Source organism: Onychostoma macrolepis, chromosome 08, assembly GCF_012432095.1.
Source record: "Onychostoma macrolepis isolate SWU-2019 chromosome 08, ASM1243209v1, whole genome shotgun sequence".
Lineage (NCBI taxonomy): Eukaryota > Metazoa > Chordata > Actinopteri > Cypriniformes > Cyprinidae > Onychostoma > Onychostoma macrolepis.
The window spans coordinates 16,969,472-16,983,637 of record NC_081162.1 but is presented as its reverse complement, the minus strand read 5'-3'; the positions used below and the strand labels follow the sequence as shown (position 1 = coordinate 16,983,637).

The 14,166-nt window shown below is 36.7% G+C and overlaps 1 protein-coding gene across 2 annotated transcripts; it reads left to right on the top strand.

Moving 5' to 3' along the window:
- Positions 1-2,834: 2,834 nt before the first annotated feature.
- LOC131545999 (tumor necrosis factor receptor superfamily member 14-like) lies at positions 2,835-7,958 on the top strand. 2 transcript variants are annotated; one of them, XM_058785263.1, is made up of 7 exons: positions 2,835-2,873; positions 4,792-4,830; positions 5,726-5,994; positions 6,161-6,286; positions 6,394-6,543; positions 7,088-7,175; positions 7,282-7,958. In XM_058785263.1, the coding sequence occupies exons 3-7, from the start codon at positions 5,862-5,864 to the stop codon at positions 7,478-7,480; spliced, it is 696 nt and encodes a 231-aa protein (XP_058641246.1). In that variant the 5' UTR covers positions 2,835-2,873; positions 4,792-4,830; positions 5,726-5,861; the 3' UTR covers positions 7,481-7,958. The 2 variants fall into 2 exon arrangements, with proteins under 2 accessions (XP_058641246.1, XP_058641245.1); XM_058785262.1 differs by having other exon boundaries at positions 7,243-7,958.
- Positions 7,959-14,166: the final 6,208 nt, after the last annotated feature.

Genomic DNA, 14,166 nt, shown 5'->3' with positions numbered 1-14,166 from the left:
ATTTTACATTTTTCCAACCTGCAATGAACAAATGTCATTTCCACCACATCTCAATATACAGCTGTTATTTAAATATAGAACAACTTATGCCCCTCAAGAATTGTCCCAAGATCATTTTTGTTACTAGTTTTACCAGTTTTTCCACAACGTACAATAATTATACATTTGTCAATGAGATAAATTAACTGCCCTAAGGACCAAATGCTGAACTGTACACCTGTCACACTCTGAAATTTAATATTGGTTTTGGTAAGAGCTTATTAGAAAATAAATAATTAGAATTTTTATATTAAGTAGAGCATGATCTCATAAATTGTGGATACATTTTTAATGTCTGATGAGAACTTTTTAAATATTGACAATGAATTAACGTGAATGTAGAGAAACAGCAGAGATATTTATTAGAAAAAGTGTTAAACTCATCACACTCATTAAACTCAATTCACAAAGTCATTAAACATCAATTGTACTTTGTAACCATATGTAATTTCCACCACAGAGGCAAAAATGGAAGATAGCTTCACTGATTAGCTTTGAATTAATACTTAGCATTTTATGTATGCAAAATACTCTTATTTAACTTAAAATTTGTAGCTTTTTAAAAACACCCTTGAAGGTACAGCATGTTTGGAAATGACGTAGAATAAATATATTAACTGATCAAGCAATACTTACCTTGATTTTTTTTCATGTTGTTGATGAAAATTTAAATTCCCTCCATGTCCAACATGTGCTCTGATGTCACTGAACATTTCCATAGAAACCACCTAAACAATCTTTCACACAAACGTTTTAAAGGGACATTACAGTGTTGTGGTGGAAATGACACCAATACTGTGCGACAGCTATATTTTGTATAAAAAGTAATATTGATAGTGGTTTCAAATTAAATACTATAATGTATTTTAATTATTTTACTAGTCCTTAATTCAGGTACATTAATAGTTACCAGATAAGTCACATTTTTAAACTGTATTTTCATTGTTAAAGTTTAAAAGTCTGGGTGTGCGACAAGGAGAAAACAGTGATTTTGACACCTATAAGGAGGTATGAAGTATGAAAAAATCATAATAGAAAGGTAGTAAAAAGTTTTTAAGGTGGTTTTATTGTTAGTTTGACAAAGAAAGAGGAATTTGTCCAAAATTATATGTATTTTTAAAAATATGACCAAAGAACATAAAAGTGCCCATAGTCTAAGAATCACCCATATGTTACATACAAAGGGGATTAAAGTGTAGCCTGGTAATACCAAACTCTGCTACTTCGCTTTGCTTCGTAGACAGAGTCTGGAAGGGCATAATTGACAAGCGTTTACTTTCTCGTGGGGGCGTTTGTCTGAAGTTTAAAATCATTGGTGTACCCGTAAGCCAATCACATAACTTTTGGTTATGATGTATGTTATGCGCCGGCTCAGCCGCCTCGAACTTCCGCTGTAAACACAGGTATGCGGCGAAAACAAAACCATCGAGTGAAATACTGGAGTGAAGATGGCTGTGAACGACTTTTGCAGATTATGTGAAGTAAATCTACGCATCCACAATTATCGCCTTGCCGGACTTTGGCCTCCCCAGTTTCTCGCTGCCGATCGGTAACAGTTGGTAAATTAAACTTTTCCCAAAACCTGTCGAGAGTAGAGCCACAACATCACCTCCATTCAAAATGTGAACCAAACACTCTTCTTGTTCGGGCTTCAGTTGGCAAATGCCGGGAATATTCTCCACAACAGAGCGAATAGCATCCCGTGTCTCCATGTCCGCTGTCGTTTTAGATTTCCCTCACCTAAACTACAATCTTAAATTCGGCGCTTAGCGTCTACGTCACGGCTCTCAGCCCGCCCTCTGTTTGTTGGTTGGCCGGCTGCTGCGGAGCCGGAGATAATCTGGGAGCTGGTTTGCTATATCAGACTGAGTACAGAAGCGAACTGAAATTGAGCGGAAGTACGAAGTCTGACATAGTCAGGCTAATTAAAGTGCACGAGACGCAAATTTAAATAGTATTTATTTACAGAAGAATATTATGTCACACTTCTCTAGTAAGATTCATCTGTGTGTGAAGACACTGCGCAGCGCAAATCCATGAATGAATGTTCCGAAGTGAAATAAAATTCAACGGATTTCCCTGCTCAGGGAGTAACGTTAGGGAGCAATGAACACTGTGTAGGGAGCATGTCAATTGGAACACAGTTCATGCACGTAGCTCTTTTCTAATAAGCTGGTTATCTGAATCGGGTGTGTTAAGGGAGACATGCAAAATATGCAGAGCGGGGGACGCGAGGACTGTAAATGCGAACAACGCTGGGCTACATCATGTGTCGTTGAGAAAACTTTATACAGTTAGTAAAAGTACTACAATACCAGGGTCCCACTTCAATAAGGAGGTTCAACCAACTCCGAGTTAAAACTTGAACTCAGAGTTGACTTACTCTGAGATGGGAAACTCTTGAGTTTTCAGTTACAGAACAGCTGAACTGAGTTAGTTTACTCAACTCTAAGTAGGTTGACTCTGAGTTAAGCGGGTGCACCACGACCATGAAAAGTCATGATCAGTGGAGCGTCGAAATTACAATTCACCATGGCAACAGCTCCCGCCAAAAAGACGTCAGTGCGTACTTCCATCAATGCATAACTTTAATTCTTAATAACTGTCAATAACTTAATAACTGTTATAATATCAGAGGTGAAAACTGTAAATTATTGAACTAATATTCATTTTAATGGTATCCCATGGCCACAAAAAAAAAAAAAAAGGAACAAGACAGAAAAAAGAAAAAAGAAGGTGGCACTATAAAGAACACTATAAAAAGGGGGAGGAGGCGGAAAGAAACTCCGGGTTTACTGAAGAAAACCTGCTCCCGACCAAGTTAGGTTCACAGAGTAAGTTACCTCTTTTTCAGAAACGGGCTTGACTTACCCTGCTTTCTCGAGTTTGACAAACCTCCCATTTTGAAACGGAAAACCCAGAGTTTCCCTCATTTCAGGGTTAACATACTCAGAGTTTTCACTTAACCTCCTTTCTGAAACGGGCCCCAGGAAGGAAGATCGGGTTGTTCATGTTTGTCTGCCATTCTGGCTCTGTATGCACAGCGCGAGCGATCGTCTGCGATTTATACGCATGTTCACACCAGACGCGACTTGCGCGAATAAATCGCGCTATTCGCGCATAGTTGGACGCTTGAATGTTTTGATTTTACTCGCTTCATTCTCGCCTGAAATTCGCTTCATTAGCGCGTGACATTCACTTCACAGAGGCGAATTCGCGTCATGGGAGGGGCTTCTGCCAGGCAAACGGCTCTAGTCTCCTTGCGAAATGGCTGATATGGATAAAATACGGCGAATAAACTCAATTTACCGGCTTTAGCTAGCTTGTAGTCTATGTATACATATAGCTCAAATTGTATAAAGAGCGTTTTTTACAACTTAGCAGATTGTCCGACCTCCTCACTCACTTGCTTCCAAGCAAAATCCTTTTTATTCCTGTTTCTGTAAAAGTACGAAAATGTAGGCTATCATACAGCTCTAGGTGTCCACAAACAGCTATGATTATTTTGTCCTCCATTGTTGTTTGGGATTCCCTCCGCTCACTACGTCATAATCACATTACTACTACTACTAGAGCAAACTCCTGATTGGTTAAAAAGTTCAGATTTTTCAACTCGCGCGATTCGAAACGCTCAATTAGCGCCGCCTCATTCGCGCGAATCGCGCCGTAGGATGTCTATTCGCGTCTTTGCACTGACTTAACATGTAAACCACTCGCGCTTAAGGCTTCATTCGCGTCTGGTGTGAACGCACCTTAATACATCACGTGCTCCGAGACGCAGAAGCGGTGTCTGATTCATGAACAAACTGATTCTTTTCAATGAACCTGTTAAATCGGTTCGCAAATCGCAACAAACGATTCATTCACGAATTGGAATGATCCGATTGCAGCTGTTCTCGAGTCGACAACTCACTGATTCAAATGATCCGTTTAGTGCGAGGATAATAAGCAATAAAGGACTCATATTTTAGCTGGATGCAACTATTCAAAGTAAAAGTAAAATAAATAAATAAATAAATAATGGATTTGTTTTACTGTTTTTGTTATTGTACCAATTTGCTTAATCGGTAAAAGAACACATCACTTTGTGCTGAAGGCGAAAAAAAAAAAGCCTTCGGTATTTGTGCCTGCTGCCTGCTAATTTGTGAACGCACAGCAGGACATTTTGTCATGTGTTCGTTATGTGTCATGTAATTCTGGGGAACACAAAATCCTGTGAACATAAAAATGACTGACCCGATGGACAATGATTAGCTTACACTACAGATACAAAAAAAAGACTCCACATACAAATCAGTCATTGTTTGACAGTTTTTTCTTTTTCCCTGAAACAAACCCATCTTTGTCCTTCTGTGCCAGTGTCAAGTCATGCCCAACAGTTTGAATGCTTTACAAAACAATACTGTATAAATTAAACACATTATGGTAAATAAAATACATTTCAGCATAAACTGGATTTTTATTTTTATTTATTTATTGTCTGTAAAGTCAAGCAGCCTGTCATGTTTTCAGACTAGTTATCTCAGGTTTATTAAATTTTCATGAAACTTAACCAACTAATTAAGCAGTGTTTGGAGAGCTGAAGCATGTGTAAAGATTGAAAGTAGATCAAGCTCAAGCTCATTTTATTACAGCCACTGAATAACTGTAATAATATCTTAACAATGGGATAATTGTATCAAAGAATTGTACACAATCAGTCTCTTGCAAGTCACATGCTTTATTCATTACTGTTGCCTCCCCTCTCAATAGATTGGTCTGTAGCTGTGAGAAACATCTTATTCCTTTAAAGTAAGTGCTTTCCTTATGCTTTTGTGTTGGTAAATGGGTTTAATGAATGTATTCACTGCTTGTCAAGTTGATTGGGTAATGCCAAATATAAATTTTAGGATCTTGAGAAGAAAGAAATTATGTTCCTGTCGAAGCAGCTGCTTTTTTAAAATAGCATTGATTATTGTTTTTAAAAGAATTGCTCTTGAATTGATAGTTCTCGTAGAGTTTCCTCTTAAATCCTGTTCACAAAGCTGCTGAGAGCAACTTTTACTAAGAAATGGAAAGAAATTTAAGCTAAGAGAAAAATTGACCTTATTGCTATGGAAGATGTCAACAAGATTAAAAAAAAAAAAAGGATTACTAACTATCCAGAGATTGGCTGATGGGGGCTGGCTATCTGTCAATGATTATATTGTACGCGGTATCATATTGCTATATTCAAATGAGAATCTAAAATATCACTGGTAACATTTTACAATAAGGTCTCATTTGTTGACATTTAATTTATGAACTAACAATGATCAATAGATTTAACATTTATTTTATACCTTTGTTAATGTTAAAAATGTTAATGTTCATGTGCATTAGCTAATGTTAAGAGATACAACTTTTGATTTAAAAAAGCATGTTGGACTAAGATTGACTAAGATTAATAAATGCTGTAAAAGTATTGTCAATTGTGTTCATGTTAACTTATCTGTTGTTAATAAATAAAATCTTGGCTAATAACGTTTTTGAAAGCATGTGAATACTAAATGTCAACATTATATGACATGTTTACATGAACATATTAAACGATATTCAATAGTTGATTCAAAATATTTGGTTGTTTAAATGACACACCTACCAGCTATTTTTTTTTACTGAAATCTCTGCTATTTGGGTCCTTTACTGTTTTTTTCCCACTCCACAGAAAAATGAAATCCATCAGAAAATGACCAGAGCCTGCCAAATTCAACACACAGAAGTGCTCCTGAAGTCCGATAGAAAGATTAATCCACTATCAGCTCTTTGCACAGACACACTGAGTTGACCCATTTTACGTCTTTATGAAAATGCAACTTTTATTGATTATTTTATACATTGTTTCTATTGCATTTCTATACATAGAACAAGCTTATTGTGTCTGTGCCAGTGCTGAATATGAGATAAACGGACATTGCTGCCCTATGTGCGATCCTGGTAAGTGAATAGTTCACAGTCATAAAAGAGAATCACTTTAGTTTTTAGTCCAATTAGTAGTATTGTTTACAAGGAGAATTGTCTTGACTCGGGGGTAAGAAAAACTTTCAAAGAAAAGTTTGCATTGTAAAAAGGAACCTTCTAATATCCTATATACTTTTTAAAGGTAATCGTGTTTTATGGCATTGCACAGTGGATACCAGCACACCTTGTGTACCCTGTAGTGCATCCACATACACCGATGAACCTAATGGACTTGAAATGTGCTTTTCCTGCTCAACCTGTGATGCAGGTGATGGTTTTACATTTATTTATCAGAGAGTTCAGGATACCCAAATGTATACAATCATTTAACATGCTTCATTATTCAATAAAAAAATGTTTTGTTTCAATATATAGGTTTAAGGATACAGAAGGCTTGTACACGGTTATCAAATACCGTTTGTGAGCCACTAAAAGGATTCTTCTGTATGGTCCGAGAAAAAGGCAGCTGTAAATTAGCTGTTAAACATTCTCAGTGTAAACCTGGAGAATACATCCAACAAAAAGGTACGGATGTTCTCATTTGTGGTGTAGATGTACTAAAGCGAGTGCACAAATCACTGGAAAATACTACTCGCAAGTTACATGCATATTAGAATAGTCAGAAAAGAACACAAAATAATTACTAAACTAGACCTTATTTAATATATTTAATTTGCTATACACAGTTTTTTGTGATGAAAATGCTACAGCTATCTCTGTATCAACTTTCTGCAGATACAGTAATTCTAGCTATAGTTTATATCTATCTAAATCATGTTGCAAGTAGCTGCACTCTTCAGCAAGAACCAATGGATCTTGTGGATCATAGTTTTTGGTATTATGCAAACAAAGTCTTACACAGGAACCTATTTATTGTGAATTGTTTGAAAAATTAAACCTTATTGTCAAATGTTACCAATTTTAGAATAACTGACCCGTATGTACTGTTTACAAAAAAAGGTAAGTACTTAGTATGAAAAGCCCTGTAGTGTTTTGAATTGAATTTGAGGTGAGTGAATTTATCAAACAGTTAATCTTCAAATAACTCAGTGTCCTAATATCTTAACAGGAACAGCAAGCACTGATACTGTATGTGGTGAATGCACAAATGGCACCTACTCTGATGGCACTTTCACAGCTTGTCAGCCACATACAATGTGAGTAGTTTTACATTAAATTTTAAATTTTAGTTTTACATTCAATATTAAATTCCCATTCTAATAGGTCTGGACTTGCTAACATCACACTGTTGCATATCTACAGATGTCAGAGTATGGGTCGTAAACAAATAGAAACAGGAACAACGTCGTCTGATGCTAAATGTGAACATACTTCAAATGGTCTTGTTGTTGGAATCATAACTGGTGTTGTGGTCGTTGTTGTTATTGTTGTTATTGGAGTCTCAGTAACCCAGTTTGTCATATTCAAACACAAGTCAAAGGCTCGTCCAGGGATAAAGTAAGGTTTTGACAGTTTTTCCCCACTATAATGTACTTTACATTCATCTGATTAATGGAATTTTTTATACTGCTATAATATTTCAGGTCCGTCCAGGTCCAAAATGTTGGTGGAGGACTCTTTAAATTACTTACATAATCCATGGAATTAATGTTACTTTTTACATTTCAACCAGTCAAAATGATACAAAAAGAGAAACTTTACTTGCTACTGATGGTAGACAAGCTGGTCACTGAGAATGAGAAAACTATAATGCACACGTGTTCTCTTGCCTATAATAAAACGTATTAACTGTAAAACTGAAATGGATATCAACACACTCGCTATTGATAACCATGATAAAGTATATGAATCATTCATTAGTAATTTTGACACTACTTGCATGATATGTTGAAATTAGAACACAATATAACTACTTGTGAATCATTTTTGTGACGTGACATGTATGTGTAAATATATTAAACATCTATATTTTTTCCCAATTTGAATCTGAATCTCTGTATATGTTCTTAATTTATTACTCCATTTTTTATTTCTACTTCTGCCTCCATTTTTTTGTAAATACAAAAATAAATTTTCTATTGTAATGTCACACTATTTGCCTCATAATACTGTCACACATTATTAGTTTAGAAATATTTCTCATTCAGAGATGTTGTGTACCAACTGTTACATTCAAAATGTTTCGTAGTTGAGGTTCACTGTGAAAATACTGTAGCTCATTTCAGCTAGCAAAAGTCTTAATCACATTATTATTCACAGTAAATATGCTTTTTGTATAGTGACCGATATTGCTCAACACGTTGCAAAACACATGCAAATAGAAAAAACACCAGCAAATTAAGGAAACAACTTTGTCAGTTTGATAACAGGTGCTGCAAATACTCACAACACAACCAAATACAGACATGTGTTGCAAAGAGCAAAGACCACAACAGAAATGTTTAAAGAGGATCCCTACAAGTGACAAAAATGGCTGTGACACATGCTTATTGTAATAGATAAGCTGTAAGGTGAGTTTTTGTTTATTTTAACATCCTGATCTATATTTGGTTGTGTGTATTGCAGCGCATTTCTGTATTGGCTTGTGCTGTGAGTAAGTTTTTGCTGCGCTGATGCATTCTTCTAAATAAGCTGAATGATGGCTGCGAAACGAAAACACAAAAACATCGAGACGTCCTTCAAAGGAGCTTGATGACATGGCAGCCTATGTTATGCATCCTTTCCATTTGAGAAGCATCCATAAGAATGTGAAACTATTGTAAGGTCAGCCCACTGGTCCAAAGATGTCAGCCAATGGCACTGCAGAAGGATTTGTGCGTGATGCTGTCTTTCCTTTTATGCAGCGCAATAACAATATTAGATTAAATATGTTTTCCTAAACACATTTTCTTATGTGGATTACCTCTTTTAAAGTCGGCATGAAATCAAAATGGACTTTATTTACTTTACTATCGCACATTGCTAGTCTTGATGTTGAACAATTAATCCATGCAAATTAATCCACTGAAAAAATTGTTTGTCTTGGTAATCTTTAATCAAAACCGAAACATTTACTTCCGCTCTGGAATGGCGTTCCTTTTTTGATGACGTCAGTTTGACGGCTTGGGCAGAATATCCTTAGGCCCAGTTTACACTAGTGCGTTTTAGTTTTAAAACGCATAACTTTTGCTACGGATACACTTATCGTTTACACCACTCCGGCGTTTTCAAGGTCAAAAACGGAGACTTTTGAAAACGCTGCAGACCCCGTTTTAGTTTGAAAACTCCGGGGTTGCGTTTCAGTGTAAACGGACCAAAACGGAGACTTTTGAAAACGATGGCGTGGCTGCCCACATTCTCTCTGCATATCCTTGACGACCGTGTAAACAATAACAGAACGCTCTGTATTGTACCCATAGAGACGTATGGGTGGGTAGATCCCCCATTCGACCGCTCCAAGCACACGGACACGTCTGCGATCTAAATAATAGGGAATCTACCTATACATATCTATGGTTGTACCTGCAAATGGTCATGTGACATGTGTTTTCGGTTGTGTAGTGTAAACGGAGATCGTTTCTGAAACGCCACTGTAAACACTGATTGTTTTCATTCTAAAACACCGTTTTAAAACGAATACGCACTAGTGTAAACGGGGCCTGAACTGGTGCGGTCAACCTGTGAGGCCCCGCTCCCTACCTCGCACCGGGCCCCGCGTCAGCCAGGGACGGCCCTGTTCATTGCCATACTAACTTACACTCCACAGCTAACCTGCTTCGGGGCAGGTTATGTTCTGGGTTAGAGATCTCAAACTGAAATTGGACCAATCAGATGTGAGCAAAGTGACACATGTCTGACACAAATAAGTCACTCTCCCAGTTTCTCTTGCTCCAAATTAAAGGTAACAAGTACTAAACAAGAAAAAAAAATTGTCTGGGTTTAATGATAATTACTTTGAGTTATTTTATTTGATTTATATAATTACATGATTTATATTATTATTAATCCATTACACACAAGCAATTTTAGTTGAACAGTTATTAAAAATCATTTATTTTTAATGAATGTTAACATATACAGATCATATGTAAAATAAATAAGCTGTAGAATCAATGGATAATGCTTTAAAAATGACTAAATGTGACCTTACATGTATGAGTCTCTATAGCTGTATATTTAACTATATAAACTAACTAAACAGGTTTCACTTGTGACTGCACTGATAGAGCAAGATATTTGTTTTTGTCCTCTGTCATGAACAAGTACTTTTTGTCATTGTAAATGCATTTATATTCATCATGTTCTTCAATCCCTTAACCTTTAGCAAAACCTTTTAACTTTTAACCAAGGCTTGTGATTGGCTGTTCACCAGTGATGTTGCACATTCATGTGCACCTGCTCCACAAACTTAGGATCAAAGCCTGAGTTGACAAAGAAAGTTGATGATCAGCATCATGGTACCAACAAAGTCGGATAGGATTGGTTTGGTTTTGTCAAGTCGAAACTAATCCTGAAACTCTGAATTTGTTCAACTACCATCATGGTACAGGCCCCCGGTTCACCCAGACTTTAAAGGGGGCATAACACACACAGTTTCACCCAATCTCATGTTAATCTTGAGTACCTATAGTTAAAATACCTAACTACATAATACTACTATTGTTAGAAATTGCAACAAAATTAAAATAGAAATATAAACTTTTGAACTGCGGGTTTCGTCTGGTCAGAGGAGAACTGGCCCCCCGACTGAGCCTGGTTTCTCTCAAGGTTTTTTTTTTCTCCATTCTGTCTCGGAGGGAGTTTTGAATCCTTGCCGCTGTCGCCTCTGGCTTGCTCAGTTGGGGACACTTAATTTCTAGCGATTATCGCCGATTTGATTGCACAGATACTATTTAAACTAAACTGAGCTAGACAATGACATCTCTGAATTCAATAATGAAATGCCTTTAACTGAAAATTGAAAATTGAGTGTTTAATCTTATCATTATACATTACTGACACTCTATCCTCCAATTTGATACTGTTAAGTGCTTTGACACAATCTGTATTGTAAAAGCGCTATATAAATAAAGGTGACTTGACTTGACTTGACCTATAGAGTATAGGGATGGGAAGATTCCCCGATTCACTCAGTGCATCGGCAAAAAAAGTTAACGATGCAATGCATCGGTTTAAAAAGTGTCTTTTTGCATCGTTTCTAACATATTTTCATCGGTAAAAAACGATTTATTTATAATTACTAGTGGTTGCGCTACACTTTTATTGTTTAGAAAGTGACCAATAATCTGTGACCAATATTTTATATGTAGATTGATTTCTCCTCTCGAAACTGTTTCTCAAGCGTGTTCTCTCATCACCGCTGCGCGTGTATGACGAATCACAACAACACTACGGAGACCTGAGGAAAAGTGGGGATTAAAGTACAAAACCTGACTTGAAATAACCCAACAAATCAATCGGGGCTAAAGCGGTTATAAACGACAATGTAAATTCTACACAATCTAACTAATTTGTGCATGCTTATTCTTAAGCAGATCCATGTCGATCGTGGATCAACTCGATCCACCATGGCAAACAGCGAATATATCTGTGCTGTTTATTGAGACGTTGACGTTTTGTTTTCCTCAGTACATAACTGACATGTCACGAGTATATTTTTTTCATCTGTAAATGTTAGAAAGTCATGCAAATATATCCATTTTGCTGTCAGAAGTGGGCTTACGTGAGTGGACGAGCGCTGCTGCGCGCATGCGCGCTAAACAGAGGGAGCGCAATAATTCTGAGTCAAATATGGATTTTATGATAACAGTAACTGTAAAGGGACTATTGTAATAGTAAATAAAATGTAAACTAATACAGTCCTAATTACTAAGCTCAGATGAGTTAATGTGTGTTTCTTGTAGCAGTTAAAATGTAATTTTAATTTAGTGATTTTAACTTTTAGGTTAGTGATTGTTAATGCTTTAAAGAGCAATGTTAGATTGTAATGTTCTAATGCTATCTGTTCTAACTATAAAAGGTACAGCTGCTATAAAACCAGAGAGAAAGGCTAGTATGTGAGAGAGTCAGTGGTAATATCATTGCATTCCTATTGGTCAGTGAGCTCAGCTTAGCCTGACAGTTTGCCTGCCCTGAACCAGGTTAGCTTTCCAGCATAAGTAGCCACAGTGACTGAGGTTGATCTTTGTTATATTTGCTTTATGGAATCAAATCATTTGACAGCGAGTCAGACTAACTGAAATGAGCCTGGCCTATTTGGTAAACTTGTTTTATGAAAAAGGCCTCAAGGCGTTAGAAGTCAGAAGACACAAGTTAATTTATGATTTGCTGTCTGTCTGAACCAAAGAAATAAAAGCGATCATATTTTTTCAATTGCATTGTATTGCATGGAATCGCATTGTGTTGAATCGAATCGAATCGCACTGCATCATAATAGGGATGAATCGTATCGCTAGCTAGTGACACTCACGCGGTGCTTGCATACTCTATCACAGATGAAGGGAATGAAATGCAGTATTTGTTAAATACACAGACATTTCAGAAACGTTTTCATGAGCAACAGAAACACTTTTTATATACTGCTTAATACAGCGCCCTCTGTTCAAGAATAAAGTTCAACATAATCATATACTATTTAAATACTAATAAAGTGGGGGTACATATGCTTTTATCAGTGTTTTTGATAAACAGAATTCAATATAACATTGCGCCTACAGTAAAAAAAGCTTTTACCGTTCAAAAAAACACAGATTTGTGAGCATTATTGGAATTGAAAAGGTTAGAATAAACCCGAAACACACATGATCATTGTCATGCCGTGAATCTGGCCAATTGTGAAACAGTGTCTCATCAGAGCTCATGCAGTCGCTCTGGAATAGGCTAACACTGTTCGGGAGGCAGACACACTCTGTCAGTTTAAATCTAGATTAAAGACCCATCTCTTTAGCCTGGCTTACACATAACACAGTAATACGCTTCTATTATTCAAATCCGTTAAAGGATTGTTAGGCTGCATTAATTAGATCAACCGGAACCGGGAACACTCCCCATAACACACAATGTACTCGTTACATCGTAAGTAGAATGGCATCTACGCTAATATTTGTCTGTTTCTTTCCTATTCTGTTTCTCAGTCCGTATCCGATCAGATGGTGGATCAGCACCAAGAGATGATGTCTACAGCCCTGATCGTCAGCGGAGACCAGGACACCCAGATGAGCCCCAGAGACATATCCCCAGAGAAAACCTCAATTAAAATACAATAAAACTAAAATAAATAACTAAATAACTAAAAATATAATAAAATACCTAACTACATACTACTATTGTTAGAAATTGCAATAGAATTAAAATAGGAATATAAACATTTGAACTGCGGGCTTCGTCTGGTCAGAGGAGAACTGGCCCCCCGACTGAGCCTGGTTTCTCTCAAGGTTTTTTTCTCCATTCTGTCACAGAGGGAGTTTTGGTTCCTTGCCGCTGTCGCCTCTGGCTTGCTCAGTTGGGGACACTTAATTTCTAGCGATTATCGCCGATTTGATTGCACAGATACTATTTAAACTAAACTGAGCTAGACAATGACATCTCTGAATTCAATAATGAAATGCCTTTAACTGAAAATTGAAAATTGAGTGTTTAATCTTATCATTATACATTACTGACACTCTATCCTCCAATTTGATACTGTTAAGTGCTTTGACACAATCTGTATTGTAAAAGCGCTATATAAATAAAGGTGACTTGACTTGACTTGACCTATAAAGTATAGGGATGGGAAGATTCCCCGATTCGCTCGGTGCATCGGCAAAAAAAGTTAACGATGCAATGCATCGGTTTAAAAAGTGTCTTTTTGCATCGTTTCTAACATATTTTCATCGGTAAAAAACGATTTATTTATAATTACTAGTGGTTGCGCTACACTTTTATTGTTTAGAAAGTGACCAATAATCTGTGACCAATATTTTATATGTAGATTGATTTCTCCTCTCGAAACTGTTTCTCAAGCGTGTTCTCTCATCACCGCTGCGCGTGTATGACGAATCACAACAACACTACGGAGACCTGAGGAAAAGTGGGGATTAAAGTACAAAACCTGACTTGAAATAACCCAACAAATCAATCGGGGCTAAAGCGGTTATAAACGACAATGTAAATTCTACACAATCTAACTAATTTGTGCATGCTTATTCTTAAGCAGATCCATGTCGA

Excerpts from the sequence above, each read along its gene's own strand:
- LOC131545999 (XM_058785262.1), top strand. The coding sequence starts at position 5,862 with ATGAAAATGCAACTTTTATTGATTATTTTATACATTGTTTCTATTGCA. Across the intron at positions 6,544-7,087 it reads AGAATACATCCAACAAAAAG|GAACAGCAAGCACTGATACT; the intron begins GTACGGATGTTC and ends ATATCTTAACAG. Across the intron at positions 7,176-7,242 it reads GCTTGTCAGCCACATACAAT|GTCTGGACTTGCTAACATCA; the intron begins GTGAGTAGTTTT and ends CCATTCTAATAG.